We start from the raw sequence: 23,331 nt of genomic DNA, 5'->3' as shown, positions 1-23,331 counted from the left end.
TTTATTAGGACATCTTGATTTATTAGAAGTTCTGATGGTAAACTCTGCACTGCCTTAAGGCAAAGGACTTCCAATCCTCATCACATCCTTCTTCGCGGGGTACTAACTTCTGCTCAGACATAAAACCCAATTTGAATGCTCGCTCCACAGAACAGTTTTCGCTGCTATTTCCCCAGCTGCGCTCAGCTGAATCATTCAAATAAAACTGAACACAAATTATGTATCAGGTAGTAGTCTACATGCTGGGGTTGAGGATTTTTTTTTTTTTAATTAAGAACATAGTTCCAATTCTCCTGAAATCTACTGAAGTTGGAAAGAAATGTGGCAAAAATACGCTAGCTCAGATTTAAAAATGCTATGACGGCACACAGGCATAAATGAGACAGGGAGAGTAGAGCTACCCTATACGCAAGAGAGAAGACATCACCTGTAAGGTAGCATTTGAATAATGACCTGCCGGAAGGATATCACTAAGTCATGTATGTTTCCATATAGATATTCTATAAAACCAACAACCAATAGTAAGAACCTAAATCAGGAGTGAAATGAGCTGGGGAGAGAGGGAGCCAACAGCCAAAGACGTTAAGGAGAGAATTAAATTGCCCGTGGTGTTATATACCTTTACTTTGAAATGGAAGATCGATCAGGTGAATGTGACCTGATTTATATAAGCGCCTGGTGAGTTGGGGAAAGACAATGAGGGCACAATGATTAATACCAAAACATAAGACAGAAAGGTTTTTTTTTTTCAATTTTCCCCATAAAGATGTTAAGGGCTTATAGAAAAGTAACACGGGAAAGAGAGTAAGAAGGACTTGGCTTTAAAAAGTATATTTAAATAGAGTGCTGATGTTGAGTTAATATATGCTTATTAAGTTTACCACTAGTATACAGTGAGCATTTGAAACAAAAAGACTACAAAAATGAATAAGGGGATGGTTGAATTTAGAACTATCTGGTTTCAAACTATCTTCTTACCCATAAAGATTCCTAATATACTATAGCATTTTCGTTCATTAAGACAATATTGAATTGCTATTTAATATATTAAAACCAATACTCGGCTATATATAAAATGTATCCAAGTGCGCAGATGAACATTTCATTAGCCATCAGAAGCTCCACATACCGTACAGTTTCTGAAAAACTCCATTTTGCGCTCATAAAAAAAATTCACAGTTGGGTGGAGAGTGAGGTCTGATTATCACATGAACTCTGGTGCCCCATATTTGAGCATGTCCCCTGCATGGGGAGGCCTGGTGGCACTCAGAGGAAGGATAGCAGACTACCAAGAAGAGACCTGATACCCTATAAGCATATACAGGGGGAGGGGAATCCCCTTCAGTCACAGTCATAGGGGAGGGGAGTAAGGGGAAAATGGGAGGGAGGGAGGAATGGGAGGATACAAGGGATGGGACAACAATTGAGTTGTAATCTGAATAAATTAATTAAATAATTTTTAAAAAGAAATAACAAACACAAAAAGATGAATATTTTTAAATTGTGGAAAGTGTAAATAACAAATAGTTTCCCCTTTGGTTTTACTCACATACCTAATTCCCGAGAATTATACTTTGTGAGGCTTTCTTATACTTTTGCTGTTAAGAAATGAGATGCTGGATGTTGTGACCATGTTTGGTAAATATCCTCGGGTATATTCAGATTAGCAAGAGAATTCAAAAAGTCTCTGAAATATGTACTCTGAGAGCCGAAGTTACAATAATCATTTTGGGTCTTACAACACCCTTGAAGACTAAGCATGGAAACCAATGCCCCCACTTTGCAGGCAAACAAGCAGGCAGTCAAAGAGGCTGTGGGGAGGGTGTGTGACAGAACACACCCTGTATTGATTATAAAGTAATTTCACATGATACCCCATGAGTTTCCTGTATATAACCTACATGGAAAAACTGTGTTAGACATATAGACTGTTTCCTACTTGCAATGGTTCGAATGTAGAACTTCTCAGTTTTCTAATGGCACAAAAGCAATATGCATCCATTAGAAACTGTACCTAGAATTTTGAATTTTCACTTGTTTCCGGACAGTAATACATGGTATGACACTCTCTCTCTGAAGTGGCAGTGAGCCTGAGTCAGTTACTTATGCATGCTGCTTGCTAAGCTATACAGTTCCCTAGGCTCAATGAAGCATTGGAGTTTTGATTTCTATTTCCCATTAAAAAGGTTTATCAGTCTGTCCCACACTGTAGGTCCAGGACCTTGTGTGCTAGCCTTCAGATGGATTTAATTGGTTTTAGATGGGGCTTAACTATTTTTCTTAGAAAAGTTTCCTAGGCATCTTAATTTGTGGAGAATTGCTGGTGGATTGGTGGGTTCGGATGATTACTTTTTCTACTTTTTTTCTCTCCAAACTTCTGTTCTTACCTAAGATTATTAGGTTAATATTTTCAATCGCAGAGTTATCTTTCTACTGGCAACTTTCTCTTCTCACACAGCGTTAGTTTTAAGCCGTAGGAAGAAGGGAATGGCCTCTTTGCTTTCCCTCCTTTGGGCTACAAACTTTGGCCATCCATGTCTCTGTTCATCTTTTCTTTTCAGTCCATTGTTCTCTCAAACTTTATCCCTCTGGAATATAAATGCACAACCTTCATCATTTTTCTCCCCAATGAGCTAATTAACATTAATAGAAAGATTATTGACATTAGGAATTCAGAGTTCTTCCAGTTAGCGGCTGTGTCACATTGAGAAAATTATTCAACCTCTCTAAGCCTCAAGCCCAATTACTAAAATAAAGAAAAAAATACCACTATCATAGCATTTTTATAAGAAATAAATGAAATATATGGTCCATCATACAAATGGTTCAGCATTCAATAATAAATATTTGACACTGCATTTTTGAAGACCTTTATTCTTTAATCTATTTTTGCTGTAGTCCATTGCAATACTCTGGGTTTTGTCTTGTTTTTTTTTTTATGAGTTATATGACTTGGATTTTTACATACTCACTCTCACTTCTAATTTTAAGATTTCACATATGTATTCTATAACCATGCAGTACTATTATTCTAGATTTGGCAAGAGTCCTATATATTTTCAGTTCAAGATTCTTCTTGATGATGGCATTTCAAGATGACAATTATTAAGCCACTTTATTGTTAGCTTGCTGACTACATACCATGTCTACCAGTGTATCCTTCAGGCAGACATGTCACCCAATCTTAGCAGAGACTGTCACAGGCAGGTGCGCGGCAGCAGTGTGCTCTCCAGGTCGCCTCCTGTCCAAGTTTGTCCTTATCTCTCTTAACTGGATTCCCAAACACCAGTCAGTCTCCTCCAAATTATTCATTATCTCTGATGCTCTTATATCTTTGATGCTCAAAGCATCCATCTACCACGGATGCTTTCTTTATCCAAGGTCTTGCCTGCCTTCAGCACTACAGAAATAAAACAGCGCACTGCAACAATTACTCCATAAGTGCGAAATTACATTGCATGGGTTTTTTAAGGATGTAAAACATAGGTGATGGAGATGCAGTTCAGTGAGAGAGGTCTTAACCAATATGCCCCAAGACTCTGCACTGCAACCTTAGCGCCTGAAAACAAAGAAATCCTGAAGGTATATTTTGTTTTATCGTTGAAGAAAAGAGAGGGGAAAGTGTATGCTTATCTCACATAGACAGAAACAGCTGAGAAAACTTCAACATACCTTTATGTGAAAAATTCTGAGCAAGCCAAGAGCAAAGTCATCCTAAACAATAGCTTACGCTATCATGTGTGTTGAGATCACGAATTCCTTCTCCCAAAGGTAGGGAACAAGGCAGAGATTTTTAGGGTTGCCACATCAACCTGTGATTTCTACCACAGTCACATTATGATAGGCAGATCTGGGCCCAGGGGTCCCACTCAAACTACGGCACCAGCCAAGGACAATACAGGCCGTAAACTTCAAACCCCTACCCAGATCTAGCCAATGGACAGGACATTCTCCACAGTTGAGTGGAGAGTGGGGTCTGACTTTCACACGTACTCTGGTGCCTCATATTTGACCACGTCCCATGGAGGGGGAGACCTGGTGGCACTCAGAGGAAGCATAGCAGGCTACCAAGAAGAGATCTAATACCCTATGAGCACAGTCACAGTATTAAGAAAAAGAAAAGACAAAGTTTACAAAAAGATAAAGTCAACTATCATTATTCTAAATTGACATGTAAAAAAAAACCCTGTGTTTTAGTATTGTTTACAAAAGCAAAACGTAGGCCCTGTAGACATGTTATATTTGTGGATCTTGGTCTTCTTGTGGAACTCCTAACAGTGGAAGTAAGAGCTGTCTCCTCTGACTCTTTCACTTCCTTCTGAGACCCCCTTCCTCCTTATCTTACTTAACACCCTCCAGATGCGAATGTGTTGTCAAAAAATGACCCGGTTTTCTCCTTTCATATGGTTGGATGTCACTCTGTTGTATGAACATATCAGGTGTTTTCTATCCTTAGATTGATTCTCTACATTGGCTATTTTGATTGGTGTCGCAATAAACACGGGACACAGATCTCTCTTTGACTTGCTGACTCTAGATCTATGCCCAGCAATAGGGTTGCTGGGCCGTATGGAGGGTTCTGTTATCAGGTAGTGATACTTTTAGCTTCCCAGGAGCTAAAACTGTGGAGACACAGCTCTCCCCATAACAGCTATGCTAATTTGCATTTCTACTCACACCCTTTAAGAGTTCAGCTTTCTCATATCTTTGCCAATGCTTATTATCCCTACTCTCCCTGATAATAGCCATTTTTAAAGGAATGAGATGGTATCTCATTATGGTTTTAATTTGCATTTCCCTGACAATTAGTGATGTCAAGCCAGACACAGAAAGATAACTGTTGCATCATTTCACTTTTCTGTGAGATATAATAATAAATAATCTCATAGAGGTTAAGATCAGCATAGTAGGTACCAGTTGCTGGGGTGAAGAGGAAGAAAAGGAGTTTTGAAAGATGTTTAACACGGATAAATGTTTATAGTTAGATAGACAAAGGTTCAAGAAATCTACGTACAGCATGGTGCCTATGTAAGTGGCAACACTGTATGCACAATGCTAAGGGAAAAGCTACTAACTGTACTTAATACAAAAATGATGGGAGGGAACATATTTATTAATAACACGGGTTTTCTACCTCACAAAGTATGTATTCATCTAAGTGTACTACTGCACGTTATCAATACATATGGTTTTATACATCAGTTTAGGAACAAAAGCAAAACTTAAACTTTAGTTGAAAGAAAATTGGGATGTCAATGCACCCACTTCATTTTTAAAAGGAAATTTTTTTCCAAGTTTTGTCAAGTGTAAAAATCATTCCATTTTCCAGGTAGAAGCCTGCAGGTTATTCCAAACAGAAAACCTCAGCCTCATAGGTTAATATTCTTGAGAGAAACAAAGAGAAGCCGGTAGCATATAAATATTTCAGTTCTTATTAATTAAAAATAGGATGTTTCACAATCTGGAGGCTTTTAAGACATGAAAGGAGCCAAAGAAACAAAGGTGAGGAGATCAAACAGGGATGTGAAACCAACCAGCTGTGACTTAGCCAGTTAATAAACATGCATAGCAACAAAAAAAAAAAAGCAAAAAAAAAAAAAAAACACAACAGAGCACTGGCAAGTCTGAGGCTGGCAAGTAATTAGCACGCTCATCAGAACACCTGCAACGTTGCATGGGTTTCATCTCCCTCTAGCAGCGAGCGTTCCATGTTTGCAATGGATACTCTCCACGTAGAAGTAGAATGCAGAAACTAAGCTAAAAGTGTGCACAGAACAGAGGAAGCAATCCAGCTGTGCTATCTAAGTAGCATCCATTTTCAGTGAATAAGGTAAAGTTTTCTCTCCATCTCACCTGTTCACATATTCTTCCAATAGTCAAAGAACGTATAAGCAAGCCAGGCATGGTGGCACATGCCTGTAACCTGAGCACCTGGGGAGACAGGCAGGTAGATCTCTGTGACTTCGAGGCTAGCCTGGACTACAAAGCAAGTCCAGGACAGCCAAAGCTACAAAGAGAAACCCTGTTTCAAAAAGCAAAACACAAAACAAAACAAAGCAAAAACAAAAACAAACAAATAAAAAACCGATACAATCAAGACACTACAAGTTGGTAAGGTTTGTATTTATCCTTTTATTTTTAGAACTTATACCTTTAATTTATGTGTGTGTTATACACATGTACAGACATGCACGTGTCATGATGTGCTTGTGGAGGTCAGAAACAACTCTTGGGAATAGGTTCCTTCCATCATTCTGTGAGACCTGAATCAAAGGTCTCTCATCACTAGCTCTAAGAGTCAAACTCTACTTCAATTATGTTGTCAACTTATTATTTAGTGCCGAGAAAGTAGCTCAGTGATAGAAGCACTTCCTAGCATGAGCTAGGCCCCGGCTTTGATTTCCAACTTAAAAAGAATTCTTGTTAGTGAATGGATGCAAAGTGCTTGAGGACCATCAAATGATGGTAACCAGATTTTTATTTTTTATTTCCAGACTCGAAGCTGAAATCAGCAAGCACTTTAGGATCAGGCTTGTACCCAAAACATAGGCACTTATATAAGCTAACCAATAATTATCCCCGACTATGACTAGTTGAGTGCATGCTGGAGAATCTTCAGTCCCACAATTTGTTCATCCCCCTTGTATGTTCTCTAGTCTCCAAACCCTGTCCTGAAGCCAGCAGTCCTTCACTGAATTTGATGTTAGCTATAGCCTGGCTGTAAACTGCCTTTATTATATTTAGGTATGTCACTTGTATCTCTATTCTGTCTAGAACTTTTATCATGAAAGGGTATTGGATTTTGTCAAAGGCCTTTTCTGCATATAAAGAGATGATTGTGTCATGTTTTCCTTCAGTTTGCTTATACGTGGATTATTTATTTATTATATGGTGGAGTATTTGTTTATTATTTATTGATTTTTGTATCTTGAACCATCCCCGTATCTCTTGGATGAAGCCTGTTCGACCATGGTGGATGATCTTTTAGTTGTGTTCTCGGATTCAGTTTGCAAATATTTTATTGCGCATTCCATATCTATGCTATTTTTTTTTTAATTTTTTGAGACAAGGTTTCTCTGTATAGCTTTGGCTATCTGGACTCACTTTGTAGACCAGGCTGGCCTCAAACTCACAGAGATCTGCCTGCCTCTGCCTCCCGAGCGCTGGGATTAAAGACATGCGCCACCACCCAACTATATCTATGCTCTTAAGTGCTGCCTTATTTATAACACAAGAAACTAGGAACAATCTAAATGTCCCTCAACAGAAGAATAGATAAAGAAAATGTGGTACATTTATACAATGGACTATTACTCAGGTGTTAAAAATGACATCACAGAGGAGAGGACACCCTATTGGGACTCTAGGTGACAGAAGCATGGGAGAATGGGGAAATAGAAGGATCCAGAGGGTCCTAGACACCTACAAGAAGAACATTATGATGGGCAGATCTGGGCCCAGAGGTCCTGCTCAAACTATGACACCAGCCAAGGACAATATGTGCAGTAAACTTTGAACCCCTACCCAGACCTAGCCAATGGACAGGACATTTCTCCACAGCTGAGTGGAGAGTGGGGATCTGATTTTCACACAAACTCTGGTGCCCCATATTTGACCATGTCCCCTGGATGGGGAGGCCTGGTGGCACTCAAAGGAAGGATAGCAGGCTACCAAGAAGAGACTTGATACCCTATGAGCATAAACAGGAGGAGGAAGTCCCCCTCAGTCACAGTCATAGGGGAGGGGAGTAAGGGGAAAATGGGACAGATGGAGGAACGGGAGGATACAAGGGATGGGATAACAATTGAGATGTAATATGAATAAATTAGTAAAATACATTTTAAAAATGACATCACAGAAGTTGCAGGCAAATGGATAGGACAAAAAAAAAAATCCTGAGTAAAGTAACCTAGACCCAGAAAGAAAAGCATAGTATATATTGACTTATATGTGGATATTAGCTATTAAATAACTGATTTCAACCTACAATCCATAGACCCAGACAGGTTAGGCATAGAGGAAGAAAGGGTGGTGGGTGGAATGACACATGGATCTCCTAGAGATCGGAAAATAGAGTAGATTTTAAAGGTAGGCCGGGGAACAAGTGGGGATGGGCATGGGAGGATCAGGTGGGGAGGGAGGAGGGGAGAGAGAGTTGAGGGAGGAAATTTAGGGAGAGGCAGCATCTTATATATGTAAATAAAAACCAGTAGTGTTTATGTAAGTGCACAGCACTCCCAAAGCACGCCAACCCAGGCTGAGAAGCAAGGAGAGCAAACGTTGACACTCGCCATCTGAATCTGGGTTTGGTGTTTGTTTCTTCAGTCAAGCAGATCAAGATGAAATGTTTGGAAACATTTTCTTACTAGGCACACTGAGGCTTTAGAAAATGCTATCTGGGCCTAAACAATGCTAAACTTGTAAATCTGAGTGTCATAAAGATGACTCACACTCTCTCTTGAGGAGATTCTAATCTCTGAGTAGGATGGGGTAAAATATTTGTTGACTTTAAAAGAAATCAAAATAGTTCCCTAGTTGATGGCTGCTTTTGACCCATTTGAAGCCCTAGTATCTTGATCTACAATACCAGCCTACACATCCCTGGGAACCAATGAAGTTTAAATGAAATAATTTCTATAAAAGCCCTCTACAAACTATACATACTGGATATGTGAGGTTGAAACACTATTTACTGATGAGGATGGAATTGCCATAAAATAAAGTAAGTTATTCCAAAGAATGTTATTTATTTAGAAACTGTGGCTTACACAGTCTTAGACATGAGTTGAACTACAGACGGGCTCAGGGTTTTAGTCATGTCCTGGGCCTCAGGGCTTCAGGGAGGCACTGACAGGGGTGGCACTGACTGACTCCTAAACCCCCTCTCTTGGATTTTATGAAGCCCACTCAGAATGAGCCATGTTGAGAACACCATCAATTCCATGTTCTAGGTCCATCTGCTGGCAAAAATATAATGCAAACAACTTTTAAAGTGCTGTTTTCAATGAAATATCACAGAACAGCTTGTCCCAATGATATTTCTAAAGCTTGCCTGCAAACCGCCTACTGGGAAATCCAACAGAAAGAGAAAAGGGGGTGAGGGGAAAAAAAACCATACAGACAAGTGACAGGAATGGAAAAAAAAAGAACAAAAGGTAAAGACAGATTACCAAGAGTGTGAGCGCTGAAGGACAATCCTGAGAGCAAATAGTGTGGTGTCTAACACAGACCACAGTACCAGACGCCATAAGTGGGTAGAGCAATTGAAATCAACCGTACCAGCCTCACTGGGGTTGAGGCTAGAGAAACAAGCACAGACAATGCCCCTTGTCAAAAAAAAAAATCTGCAGAACACACTAGCAGCCCAACAAACAAAGTGGCATCACTGAAGTGCCGAGAGAGGAAAAAGTGCAACATCCATTTCTCTGAGCTTCATTAAATCCTTCTCATAACATAAAAGTTCATTTTCCGAGAGCTAATGGAGATCGCAGGGTCTATTATGAACTTCATGGGAAGCACACAGCCTATTTAGAATCTTCCTTTAATGTAAAAATCTATTATGCCTTACACAATAGATGCAGCATTGAAGTCTAGTGGCTTACGCATAGTAGTTCAGAACCAAACATCACAGCGCAGGCGATGTCATTCTGGGTAGTTACTTACCTGGGGTCGGATGACTTTTACAATATTTTTCAGGGCAGTGTCAGGGGATGGAGGTGAGCAGTCAGGTGTTGGGCCTGTAGAGCTGTTTCTATGGTGACTACTTCCTGGGGCAGTAGTTGCTACCTCAGAGGCGTTATCTGCGAATGAAAATACAACCACAATGAACTTAGTCAGCTTACTTCTCAAAACTTGAAATTATTTTTGTGAACGTGAGTTGAGACTTCAATTTAAAACTGATAGCAATTATAATATCACAATTAAGACTAGGCTCAGTGGTACATTTTAAAGAAAACAAATACTGAATGCTCTGTTTTCTTTTAAGATGGTGAATACTAATCACTGCAGCATTGTTCCAACCTGAATGAGCAATATTTAATTCATTATGTCTTTTGAGACAGGGATCCAGGCTGTCCTGGAACTTGCTTTGTAGACCAGGCTGTCCTTGAACTCACGAAGATTTGCCTGCTTCTGCCTTTTGAGTGCTGAGATTAAAGTGTGAGCCACCATGCCTGGTGCAATATTCAATTTATAATGGCAGATCATCCTTCACAGTTCTTAAGACTACCATCACTACATGAAAGGCTGCAGCCTTGCTTTGGAAATGAATATAGTTTTGAAATATGATGGGAATAGGCAACAATCTCCTGTAATCTTTCTATTGAAAGCTCAGTTTTTAATGTAGGAATTTTGTATTTACTTGATTCCTAGAACCTAAACTCAAACGACTAAAATAACTTTGTCCAGACATCCCTAAAGTATAGAACTTTAATAAAAAAAAATAAGCCTGACATTTGTATAAGACATAAACCAACAAATTTATACTACTAGGTGATCATATAGGACTATATATTCAAATTAAAATGAATGAAATTTCAAAATCTACATAAAACTTCCCTGAAGTTTAGCATTTGGCCGTGGGAAGAAGAGAAAGTTTTAAAAGAAATAACTTGGAAGCCAGTGGTAGTGGTGCACACCTGCAAATCCCAGCTCTTGGGAGGCAGAGGCAGGTAGATCTCTGTGAGTTCAAGTTCAGCCTGGTCTACAAAGCGAGTCCAGGACAGCCAAGGCTACACAGAGAAACCCTGTCTCAAAAAACTAAAAGAAAAAATAAAAGGAAGAAAAGTAAAATAAAATAAAATAAATAACTCGGAGTTCAGCATCTTGCACAATACTCTCCCTTTCAATTTATTTTTATGACACAACTGGATCTCAAAAGCTTTATATTAAGTAAAAGATGTCAGACAGAAAAGACCATATTCTATGCAATGCCATCTATATGAAATATCCAGATATGTAGGAATGAAACCTAGATTAATGGTTGCCAAGGGCAAGGAAGAAAATATGAGAAACTAATTAGTAAGGGACTTATTTGGGTCAAAATGAGACTATTCTAAACTTGAGTTGTGACAACCACATAATTATTTAAATAAATTTAACATTGAATTATGCACTTAAAATAGTAAAATTATGGTATATAAATTATATCCTGACAAAACTCCTTACAAAGATCCTGTAATTTTTTTTATCCAATACCAAAGGGTCAGCACTTAAAAGCTCTGTATTCAAGCAACACTAACATAATAGCATCTGGAGAACAGCTGGAAATGTCGGAATCACTTTAAAATGGATGGAACACTGCCTAATTTCAGTTAGCACACGGAAAGTGTATCTGCTTAACAATAAACCAGCAATCTTCCATAGCTATTTGTGAAAACTACTGAAAGTGTAAATGTGCAAGAAGTTCACTTCTGTTACACTTGTGTCCTAATAATTTTATGTCCCAGGTAGATGAACTGATTCCTATTAGACTAAAGGTGTATTTACCATAGATAGCCATGTCTCTCTGCGCTGTGGTCATGGATTACAATCCCAAGGGAGCAGGAATAATACATGGAGGCACTTTTGTTCATAGAAGGAAAGGAGACTAATTCCCTGAAGAGTGTGTCCATCAGATAAAAATGTGTTTCAGAGCCTTTGGAGAGGCTATAGTCAGTAACGTGCTTGCTGCACAGGACATTAGATTTGACCTCAGATTCCCAACATCTACGTAAAAGTTGGGGTAATGGCATATGTATATGCAATCCCTGCACTGGGATGGGGAGGGGAGAAACATTGGCATACCATTGGCAGTCAGCATAGCCAAATAAGAGATTCAGGTTCAGTTGGAAGAGACCATGTTCCAGAAGATAAAGAGGGAAGTGATTGGGAGGACACTTGAGGTCAGCCCCTGGCCTTCACATGCATGTACACACACACATCATCCTGCACACATCCACATAAGCATATGCACATGCATACATTAGCACACGCATGCACACACACACACACACATAAATCTCACTGGGAAAAATTAAACAAAAAATTCAAATTTGGCATATTTAGATAAAATGGGTCATTCATTAAAAATAATATCTTGACCTGTCCAGAGCATACTTCTTAGATTTAATAGATAATGTGGGCTTTTCGGCATCCCAGAATAAGTAGGGTAATCTTCTGAGTGGGTAAATACTGGGATACAGAACCATTAGTTAGCAGGATAAGAGCAAGTTGCTCTGATTCTCCCCTTTCACCCTTCATTTCTTCTCATTTTACTTTAAAGAATCCAGGTTTGGGATGGCTGTGTGTCAAGCATTATGTCTTTTTGTTTGTTGTTTTTGTTGTTGTTTTCTCAATACCGGGTTTCTCTGTGTACCAGCCCTGACTGTCCTGGAACTCACTCTGTAGACCAGGCTGGTCTCGAACGCACAGAGATCTACCTGCCTCTGCCTCCCGAGTGCTGGGATTAAAGGCCTGCACCACCACTGCCTGGCAAACATCATGTTATATCATGAAGATAAATATGAAAGAATCTTGTCAGAGGCTGCGGAGAGAAAGGACAAGTAGGCAAAGCACAGAGGACTTACAGAGCAGAGAAACTACACTATAGGTATAATTGGGTGGATATTTGTCATTATACATCTGCCCACATCACAGACATATAGCCCCAAAGGTGAATCTTAAACTACGGATTCTGCATGGTCATGAGGTGTCAATACAAGCTCATCGCTTAGTGCAAATGCACCGTCCCAGCGAGGGATGCTGAGAGTGGGTGGGAGACACGGAGGGTGCACGGGAGGGAACTCCATCCTTCTGCTCAGGTTTCCTGTGGATCTACTGTGGTGGTCCACTGGTTTTGCCAAGTCCAGAATATTTTTCTTTACAAACACAAATCTGTGATGTATTCAGTATGTATAGAGAAAGAAAGAAATCTAAGATGACTAAGGTCCTGACTTAAAGAAGCTGACTGACATCAGTAGAAGTGAGTAAGGCTATGCAAACCTACCTCCTCTTCCTTATTGCCGCCAGTGCTGCGTCTGTCCTTTTTCATTGTGCCTTGTAGATTCTAATGAAATAACACTGATAGAATTTATCATTATTATTATTATTAATTTATTTTCTGTGTTTTATTGTTCCTAACGTCTCTGTATCATACTCAGAATAGGATCTTATGTTTATTTTCCAGTTTATCTTTTCTTTCTCCAGCTGTATCTAGTCTGCTGACAAACTAGTAATCTTAACTGTACTTTTAAGTTCTAAAATTCCTGTTTGTTTACTTATTCTTACTAGACATCACACATCCCTGCCTGATATCGTTTGGCTCCCCACATCTTTTAGGCACTGATTGTTTTAGTGTATATGTTTAGATAGAATTCTGAAATAATTTTTAATCTGGCATGTAATAAATGTGCATAGAGACATTTCAGTGTCTCTGGAAAACACACCGTGACTGGGTAATTAGCTGATGACTCATTTCAAGCATTTATCATTTCTTTGTGTTGTGGATATAACTGGAGGTGGGTAGCAAAGAGAAGATGCAGAAAGGAAAATTAACAGATGCTGGGGGGGACAAATGGCCTAGGACTAAGAACTTTGGGGAAAGCCTGAGTCTGACAGTTACAATACTGGTGTCCTCCATGACCTGCTTCCTTGGATTTCGTTCTCAACACTACTTACTTTCCTGTTCATTTCTGCGGTCATTTTATATGTTTGCACTTAGGTCATTGAAGCCACTATCTATAACACTGAACATATCTTATTTTTTTTGTTCGATCACATATTAATTCAAAACAGCATCAAAATTTGTATTTAATTACTGATGTCAGCATCGGTTCTGTGACAAGCAGGCATGCATACCTGACAGTTTTTTTTAACCTTTCTGTTTTCAGGTTTTTTTACCATTAAAGAAAGAGAAAAAATTGTTAGTAATTATCTTCTGTATCCTGTGTGTGCAGGTAAAATGAAAGACTAGCCTACATGTAGTTAGGCCTATATAAATTTAATAAATATGTTTCTTTTTCTGATATCCAACTGAATATCATAGTTAAATAAAATGTGGAAGATTAAAATCAACCCCAAAGAGAAAGAAAATAAACGAGAAATATTTATATACAGCACATCTACAGAAATGGTCTGGAGTAGCTCAGGTAGATTTAAGACCACATCTTTTATTTATTAACACAGATTAGTAGAGATGAAATTTAATTCTAGAAATAAGAGGTGGTTCCTTGAGGCCTTAGTTTGTCAGGCTTTTCCAGAGAAAATGAACCAGAAATGTGTAAGTGTGCAAAGAGATTTACTGTCAGGAACCGAGTCAGGTCACAACTGCACAGGGGTCTCACAGTCTGCAGTTTTCAGCTAGAAACTAAGACGAGCCAACGTGCAATTCTACTTTGAGTCCCAAGGACAGAAAACCAAGAAAGCTGGAGGCTATGTTCCATTACAACGGCTGACATGACCCAAAACGTCATAGGGCCAAAATGCCCGCCCAACTCTGAAGTCCTGAAAACATAAATGCTCCCCATCGCTCAGCCTGTTTGCTCTGTTCAGCTCTTTGGTTGACTGGGTAAGGCCCAGACATGAGGGAAAACAAATCAGTTTGCTCAGTCTCCTATCCAGATGCTGAGTTCATCCAAACAACCTCACAGATAAACCCAGAAAAAAAAATGTTTTGCCAAGTTTGGGCACTCTATGGGCAGCTAAATTGGCATAAAACGAACCACATAGACAGGACAGACTTATTTGTTGTTTTGATTTTTTTTCCTATTTTTCTTCTCTTTTTCTAGCATTAAAGTCCAAAAAGAATGTTGAAAACCCTATGCAAATTATAAACCCAAAGATTCTTCAGTGCTTCTTAAAGTAGTTTAATACAAACTATAAAACACTGGGTAAGCAAGGACTAAATTACTTAGAAAACAGAAATGCACATATCTTTATTTTCTGATTCTGTGATCTGTCCCCTTACCTCAGCCATTTGACTTTGTAAGTCACTGATTTTTGCATTGCGTATAGACTCATGCCTCTTATCCTCTGTGTGACTTATTTCTATGCAGTCTTTAAGAAATACTGCATGAAATAAGGTGGATAAAGCAAAACCTGCAGCAAATGTAACCATTGCAAATGTTCTCAGCAATACCAAGAAAGGTGATCTGGCTTTTCTAACTCCAGGTTCATTCTTTCTGGAAAAAAAAAATTTCTAGGTCCAGGATATTGTAGAGCAGTGGCTCTCAGCCTTCCTAATGCTGCTGTCCTTTAATGCAGTTCCTCGTGTTGTGGTGACTCCCCACCCTCCAGCCATAAAATTATTTTTGTTGCTATTTCATAACTGTAACTTTGCTACTGTTATGAATGAAATGTAAACATCTGAGATGCAGGGTAGCGATCCACAGGTTGAGAACCGCTGTTCTAGAATCTACATACAATCTAGGCAAATTATTTTTATATCCTTGATATGTCATTTAGCCAGTCACCTGGCGGACTTTGCAATGTGGAGCCTATGTTCAAGACAGTTTTCCGTGTTCTATTGGAAGTTGGTGGCAAAAATAAAATAAGGTGGGGAAAAACTGCCTGAGGAAATTTCTAAGTATGCCTGGAGTTTCTGATAGAAATGGAACTCTGTTCAGATTATGCTACTACACACTGTGTCATCTGTTATGACTGTCAATTTCCTCCACAATGACAGCCTTAGAAACAGTGGAAGCTTATTTGCTTTTTTTTTTTTTTAACAAGGAAAGTATCCTATTAGTAGAAAATAAATAAATAAAATAAATAAAATAATCCATGTGCAGTGTTATAACCTTGTGTCTGTTATGTCATTCTCTGGCATGCACTGGCTAGGTCAACGATCCAAAGGACAATGCTAGATGCTATACACCCAACAAATGAAATTGGGGTTTCTTCCAACTGGGGATGTAGGAAAAGACACCAAACAGTAGGACTTCATCTGAAAGACAAATGCTGTGAACTTTAACTTCTCTGTGGAGGATGGAAATATTGATCTTAAAGAAGCAGAGGCAGCTTAGTGCTCATCAGAGGTTTTGCTAGACAGAAAGGCGGTGGAGAGGGGGTAATTAATAAGTAAAAGTGTAGCTGGATATCACCCGAACTGACAGTGCTTTATTGTAAACTTCACAAAGCTAGCAGAGAGAAGTCTGAACCTTGTCAACAGAAGGAAACGACAAATGTTTGAAAGGGTAGTCAGTTACCTTTATTTGATCACTATACACTACATGTATTGAATTACTATACTACACCCCATAAATATATGCATTATTAATAACGTTTTAAACATTCTGTGATGTTTTCATAAACTTTAAACATAAACAGATGACAGGAAATGGCACTGTAAGAGATGGCAGTGGGAAGAACAAAAAAATAGATGGGAAAGATGAATGTTTTCAGGATTTGGGAAAGTTAAACTTGTATAAAATACAATATTCTTAGAAGAAATATTAAGAAAAGGAGGGACTATATAAAGAATTTGGGATTCGACAGATCTATGCTGATGTATTGGTAAATTTAATCTGTTTCTTCTTATATGAAATGATGTTTTATTGTAGTGTTATAAGGATAAATGGGACATGTATGGGTATAATTCATTACATGCTGCAAAGTAGGTCCTTGGTAACACGTCTAGATGAAAGCAACAGGCGGACCACATTTAGTTATTGGTCACAGGCTGTGTACCCTTGACGTAGGTACTTGACATGGAAATATTTGCCATCTTATGTAGAAACCTGGGAGAGTGTTACATGGTACAGATGCCTATATTCATAATACATGGGACTATTCTTCCCGCATAACTAAAAACTAAGCCTAGTCTTCCTCAGACAAAATGTATATCGAACCAATGAGATGTCACTTCTGGAAATAGGTTTTAAAAATCACTGGATTCTCTCTGGGATGTGTCCTGTTGGGTTCTCCATCTCTGAGATCTCTTGCACTGAGAAAGTAGGTAGTCAGCCATACATAACGAGCCTTAACAAACACCAATGTAGCTCGACAAGGCTCTGAACCCATCAGTTCAATAATCCACCAAGACTTGAACTGTGTGCAGCACCACACAAGTCAGCTTGGAAGCAAATCCCCTAGCCCTCTCCCAAGCCTTTAAATGACCATAGCTCTACCCCACAGGTTGACAGTACCCTCACGAGAGACTCTCAGCCAGAGCAATACAAATTAAACCCTTCCTAGGCTCCTGATCCTGGGAGATAGTAGGTTCTTGCTGGTGTCAAACAGGATTTTCAGATTATTTTGCTATTTAACAACAGATGACTAGAATGTTAGATATTTTGCTAACATTTATAACATGGTCAAGATGCTACCCAGGCCGCAGTGCCAAATAGGTTCTTTAAATCCTTTTTAAAGAAATAGGTCACTATGTTATGGAAATTATAGAGAAACAAATAATAAATTATAACCAAACAAACAAACACACCATGCTTCATATTGGAGTTCAGGTGAGTGAATAAGGGGGCTAGAGTGAGGAATTAGTAGAGGAAGCATCCAAACAAAGGAAAACAGAATATTCCCTTGATTAGAAGCATGAATGCGCACTATAGTTTGGGGAACCATAACTTTCTTAGTCTTCTTGGAGCTCAGAGTTGTGTGTGGAAAAGCAATGGAAATGATGCTGGCAAGATAAGCATTAAGATGAAGAGGAAAAGGTGTCTGAAAACAAAATTAGCTGTTAAAAAATGAAGGTCGGCCACATTGCATGTCTAAACATTGTTTTTTCCCAAGTCTGTGATCAAGTGATGCTTTCATATATATAAAGAGCAGAATAAAAAGCCATAAGCACTTTAAAAATTTCTACTTGGAAAGAGTCCTACCTATGTACTACAGGATAGTATAACTGAAAAGCAGCTTCAAGTTAATATTTAATGTTTAATAAAATTAATTCTGTAAATACCTTTGACCCTAGCTATATGAGAGTAACCCAACAACCCCAGTGCTGAGAAGACATGAGGAAGTCCTAGCGCTCAATAGGAAGCAGCCTGATGCACAGAAGAATGAAAGTGCAAACTCATTCACCTCACTCACTTCTCTTCCTTCGTTCCCCCACCTGTAGCATGAAAAGGGCCACACAGCTTAACAAATTCTCAGAGTTATACTCTCATTGGTGAGCAAAGGTAGTAAGAGAAAAGTTGACGTGTCCTGTGGATTGACTGTTCAGAAGGACAGCAAGAACTTGGGAGGAATTCAGCTAGCACTAATAGGATTGTCCACCTTCCTCCTGAACTAATTCCGAGAATGGCCAATACTGCACCTGGACCAGAAAAATTAAGAAATACACAGGAGATAGATAGATAGATAGATAGATAGATAGATAGATAGATAGATAGATAGATAGATAAGGAGGAGGAGCAGAAGGAACAGGAGGAGGAGGAAGAAGAAAGAAGAAAGAAGAAGAAGGAGGAGGAGAAGAGGAAGAAAAGAAGAAGAAGTAGAGGATGAGGAGGAGAGAGAAGAGAAGAGAAGAGAAGAGAAGAGAAGAGAAGAGTCCCTTCCCAAAATAAACATTTGTCACTGCAGTGGCAATTCTTGGATTCTGTTGTTAAGCATTTACACTTCAGTTCTTGGTGGCAGTATTTTTGTTTTCTATGCTCCGTTGACTTTGAGTCCTATTTGAGTTCATGGGCTTTCTATTTGTTATTGTCAGCAAATTCTTTTCTCTAGCTCCCCTCAATGTTCTCTTGTATTTACTGTCTACACCTTTCATCTCTTTCCAGCAATGGTGTAAGTACCCAGCTTGACCAGGCAACACCCCAGCACAATCATTCCAGGCCCAGACACCAAACCAAGTAGCCACCAATTTGCCAGTAAAGGAGTGGAAATTACATTTGCTAAAACTTCATGTAAACCTACCACAGATGTTGGAGAGAAAGTGGTCTTTCTTGAAGTAAGTTTCAGTATTTCACATTTTTTCATGTGAAAAAAAATGAATCTAATGACAGCTGATTCTATTATAGTTTATACTGACACACACAGCATTTATAAATTTTACTTATCTTTATTATTCGTCAACCAGTCTTGTTTTCCACCCCAAGCCTGCCATAATTCTGGGACACTTCAGAGTCTTTGAAGATGACCCATCATCTTTGGCCCACAAAGGTTCTGACTGCTCTTCATGTGATCTTATTTCTACTCAGGCTGCCATGACTAGAGCCAACCCATGAGCATCTACACAAACAATTACTTCAAATAGGCATTCCTTATGAAAAAAATCATTGGATATACAAAATAGTCAATTGTTTCCACTCCTTCATGCCCTTCCATCACAGCATAGCTACTGTTCAAACCTACAACAACTTTCAGTACTTGTTTCCAGCTAACGTCATCTGTTCCTTCATTTTGTTTGTTTCTTCATTTTGGACACTATGACCCATCATTTTGTAACTCTCTAGTCAATAATGATAGCCACTCTTGTTATTTCATAAAATAAACACACCCAAAAGTAAAAACACTACTATGTGCACATGATGCTTTAGCTCACGATCCAGATTCAACTCCAGGTCAGAAAGGTTTCTGCCCTACCTGACTGTGGTGTTCTTGGCAGACAGTTTGCAGCTGTCCACTTTATTTCCAGATTGCTTCATATGAGACCTGACTTTCTCCTTCTTCCCATGAACTGCCTGCTATCAGTGTCTGTTCATCACAAGCAGATAATGGTCCTGACCTTGGAATGACTTTCAAGGGTCACAGAAGTTTGAGTTCCCTGGAGATGCTTTGGGAGATGTGTTGAGATTGTGTCACTCCCTAAGATCTCCTTTTACCCTTTCCTTCTTCCCTTCAATAAATATTTTTCCCAAGAATCCTCACTAAATCTATACGTTAACATCTATCTCAAAGTTAACTCATTGGTGAACCCATCCTGGATTTGACCTAATACAATTGCCTTCAATGGTCTGGTTTGCATTGTTTTAAACAACATGTCCTTATTATAGACGGAAAATACCACACTATTGCTAAAATTAGGTTAACAAAGTAATATGCTCTCACAAACTGTTCACATGTTGAAAAATAACTGGACCCCAAACCACCAACTGGTACTTCACCAAAAGAATACATCAATAAACATATAAACCTCTTAATTCAGTATCTTTTCAATCTTTCTGTAGGGTTATATTGCTTAGTATAGATGTGATTAATGTGAAACACAATATTAAAAATGTGATATAAAAATATAACATAATATACTAATATGTGAGCGGCCTGATTCCTTCTATGATCCCACACCCTGCTCCCATTTCTATTGTATGTTCTTGCACGAATTCTCATGTAAGCACAGGAAAAGCATCTGCAATCTCTGTGTATATCATATCCACATCGGTTCCTGATAAAAACGGAAGTACACTGTGTCCATGATGTCATTCTTCATTAGCCGTATTTAATGTTCACATTTATGCCTCTTCCCCATTCTCTCCTCTATCTTGCCCTCCATTTTTAAAGGAAGTTAGGGGGTTTTTTTTCTTTTTTTTCTCCTTTATTAATTTATTCTTGTTACATCTCAATGGTTATCCCATCCCTTGTATCCTCCCATTCTTCCCTCCCTCCCATTTTCCCCTTATTCCCCTCCCCTATGACTGTTCCTGCGGGGGATTACCTCCCCCTGTATATGCTCATAGGGTATCAAGTCTCTTCTTGGTAACCTGCTGTCCTTCCTCTAGGTTTTATCTTTCTTCATTGACTGATCTACAGTTAACGTAAGATGATCTTTTAAGTAACTAAACAATAAGCACAATACATGATCCTTAAACTCAGAGTGCCTCATGGTACCAAATCTTAGGGCACTGCCTCCTTTTTTGTGTGGTCTTCCTCTGCGTAACGCTTCATCACCAGTCTGAACAAAGATGGCTGCATGTCTGATATGATTATATTAAAGTAGAGTAGAGTGACATCTCTTCTTGGCATAGTTTACGAGTTTCAAGCGACCAATCTGTATAAAATGTCATCGTGCGACTCAAACACTGACATGAGTTAGCTCAGACAAGTTCTTACTCCCTGGCAAGTGGAACACTATGGTCTGAATGTTCGTGTTCTCTCAAAGTTCTGTTAAAATTCTAGCTCCTAAAAGAGTAGTGGACTATGTTTTAGGCGATTAAAACATGAGATTGGAGCTCGTATGAATGGTGTCAGTGTCCACCAAAGAGTGACCCCAGAGACATCCCTAGTCCCTTCCATTGGGTAAAATTCCAGTGTGAAAATAAGCATCCATGAGGACATGAAACTCTAACCAAATCTAAACTGCCAGTGCCTTGATGTTGTTGGCATTCCCAGCCTCTAAACATAAGAAATGAATTTTTGTTGTTTCTAAGACAGTCCGTTTAGGGTACGATACTTTGTTATAGGGCTGAATAAAATAAGAACTGATAGGAAAAACTTCTCCTGAAATATATGATCAGATAGACTGGCAGGTACTGTACAATAGCATGATTTTGCCAAGGAATAGAAAGGGGCTAGAAATGTGGGGGAAGGCAAAGGATAAATGCTGGCCAGGTGACCATGAGTGTTCACTGGACCTAAATTTTCTGTCACTTCAATAAAGAAAGAGTACAAATGTAGAAGTATACATTTCAATGCATTCCTCATTGCCCATTTTCTTTCTAGTCTCCTTGTCTCTGCCTTCATTTCCATAAAGCTCCTCATGGCTGTAGCCTTTACCTCTCCATCCTTTCCCCACATACTTTCCCCCTCCCGGATGATGGGACAGTGCAGGCAATTTTTGGCTGACCTCCACCAGCATCAAGAATTGTGTAGCTAAGGAGGACACGCCTAGCCCAGATAGTGAGAAACTGAAAGGAGAGAAAAGGATGATGAGTAACAAGGATGAAATTAGGTATCAATCAGGCTTATGCATCACCTGTTACAGGCTACAATCTGTTCAGTGATCCAGGTTTGCTAGGTCATGACTATGGTGAACTCTGTATATGCTGTGGCTGCTTTGTTTAAAAGTTACCACCAAGACCTACAGTAGAGGACATTTCAGTAGGAATCAGTCTCAGTTAGTAAATAGTGAAAGTTTCATAAACATAAAGTTTCATGTATTTTAAGCAATACCGTGCATGTGCTCAATTAACATGTAGATTTACACTGTGATAATTAAAGCAAAATTTCAAATATTGAAAAATGAACCAGCTAAATGTTCAAGTAAAACGTTTCTATTTAAGTGATCTTTTAATGTCCCTTTTATTTTATGTTCTGCCAAATCTTTTATTATAAAAATGAAATAAAACCATGTCCCCTGGACGGGGAGACCTGGTGGCACTCAGAGGAAGGACAGCAGGTTACCAAGAAGAGACTTGATACCCTATGAACATATACAGGGGGAGGTAATCCCCCTCAGGAACAGTCATAGGGGAGGGGAATAAGGGGAAATTGGGAGGGAGGGAAAAATGGGAGGATACAAGGGATGGGATAACCATTGAGATGTAACAAGAATAAATTAATAAAGGAGGAAAAAAATAAAGATTTATAAAAAAAAACTGAAAACAAAGGTAGGAAAGTGAGAAAGATGAAGGGGCTAGAAGGAAAGAGAGTAATGAGGAATAAATTTAAATGTATATTTCTACATTCATATTCTTTCTTTATTGAAGTGATAAAAATTTAATGAGGTCTAATGAACACTAATGATTTTATTTATTTTATTATCTTTTATTATATTTTCATTATTTAAAACAACTATATATATGTGTGTGTGTGTATATATATATATATATAATATATATATATATATATATATATATATATATATATATATATTGATCATATTCTTTCCCTTTCTCAAGTCCTTCCGGACTTTCTCCCACTCCCTACCCACCCAAATTTAAATTATTTTTCAAAAAACAAACACCCAATACAACAACCACCTTCTCAAACAGACACAATAAAGTATGTATTTTATATAAATATTGCTATATATGACTGACATATTACTACATGTGTAAATACAGGCACACATACAGTATTGTTCTGAGGTGTTCGCTGTTAAATATATGCTGAATATTTTATAGAGCTAATGTTTTTTATTTCTAAAATTTTAAGAAATTTCGTGGAAATCGGAGTCACTATTGCTAAGTCCCTATATTTCTTTAGTTAGTCTTGTGTTTTGGTATTAAATTCCCTTGAATTTATTCCTTCTATTAGATCACATGGACATACGTTTTTCCTGAAATACTGCTACATTCTTTAAGTTATGCAGATACTCATGAGAGCAAGATAGTCATGACAGTCAGAGGAGTGAGTGCCTGAGGAATTACAGCGCATTGAGATGTACTTTAGGGAATGTTCCATGCATTTCTTACACTTTCATAAGTAAAATGGAATGGTTCCAGGATTCCCATAAGGCAAACT

The 23,331-nt window shown here is 38.6% G+C and overlaps 1 protein-coding gene across 16 annotated transcripts in view; it reads right to left on the bottom strand.

Moving 5' to 3' along the window:
* ANKS1B (ankyrin repeat and sterile alpha motif domain containing 1B) overlaps positions 1-23,331 on the bottom strand; it is a 999,563-nt gene that overhangs the window by 621,565 nt on the left and 354,667 nt on the right. For all 16 annotated transcript variants that reach the window (XM_084796582.1, XM_084796560.1, XM_084796578.1 and 13 more), the window contains one exon: positions 9,664-9,800. In XM_084796582.1, coding sequence (XP_084652708.1) covers positions 9,664-9,800 — 137 coding nt within the window. The remainder of the gene's footprint in view (positions 1-9,663; positions 9,801-23,331) is intronic.

This window comes from Acomys minous, assembly GCF_964271855.1.
Source record: "Acomys minous genome assembly, chromosome: 9".
Taxonomy (NCBI): domain Eukaryota; kingdom Metazoa; phylum Chordata; class Mammalia; order Rodentia; family Muridae; genus Acomys; species Acomys minous.
This window is presented reverse-complemented; position numbering and strand designations above follow the sequence as displayed.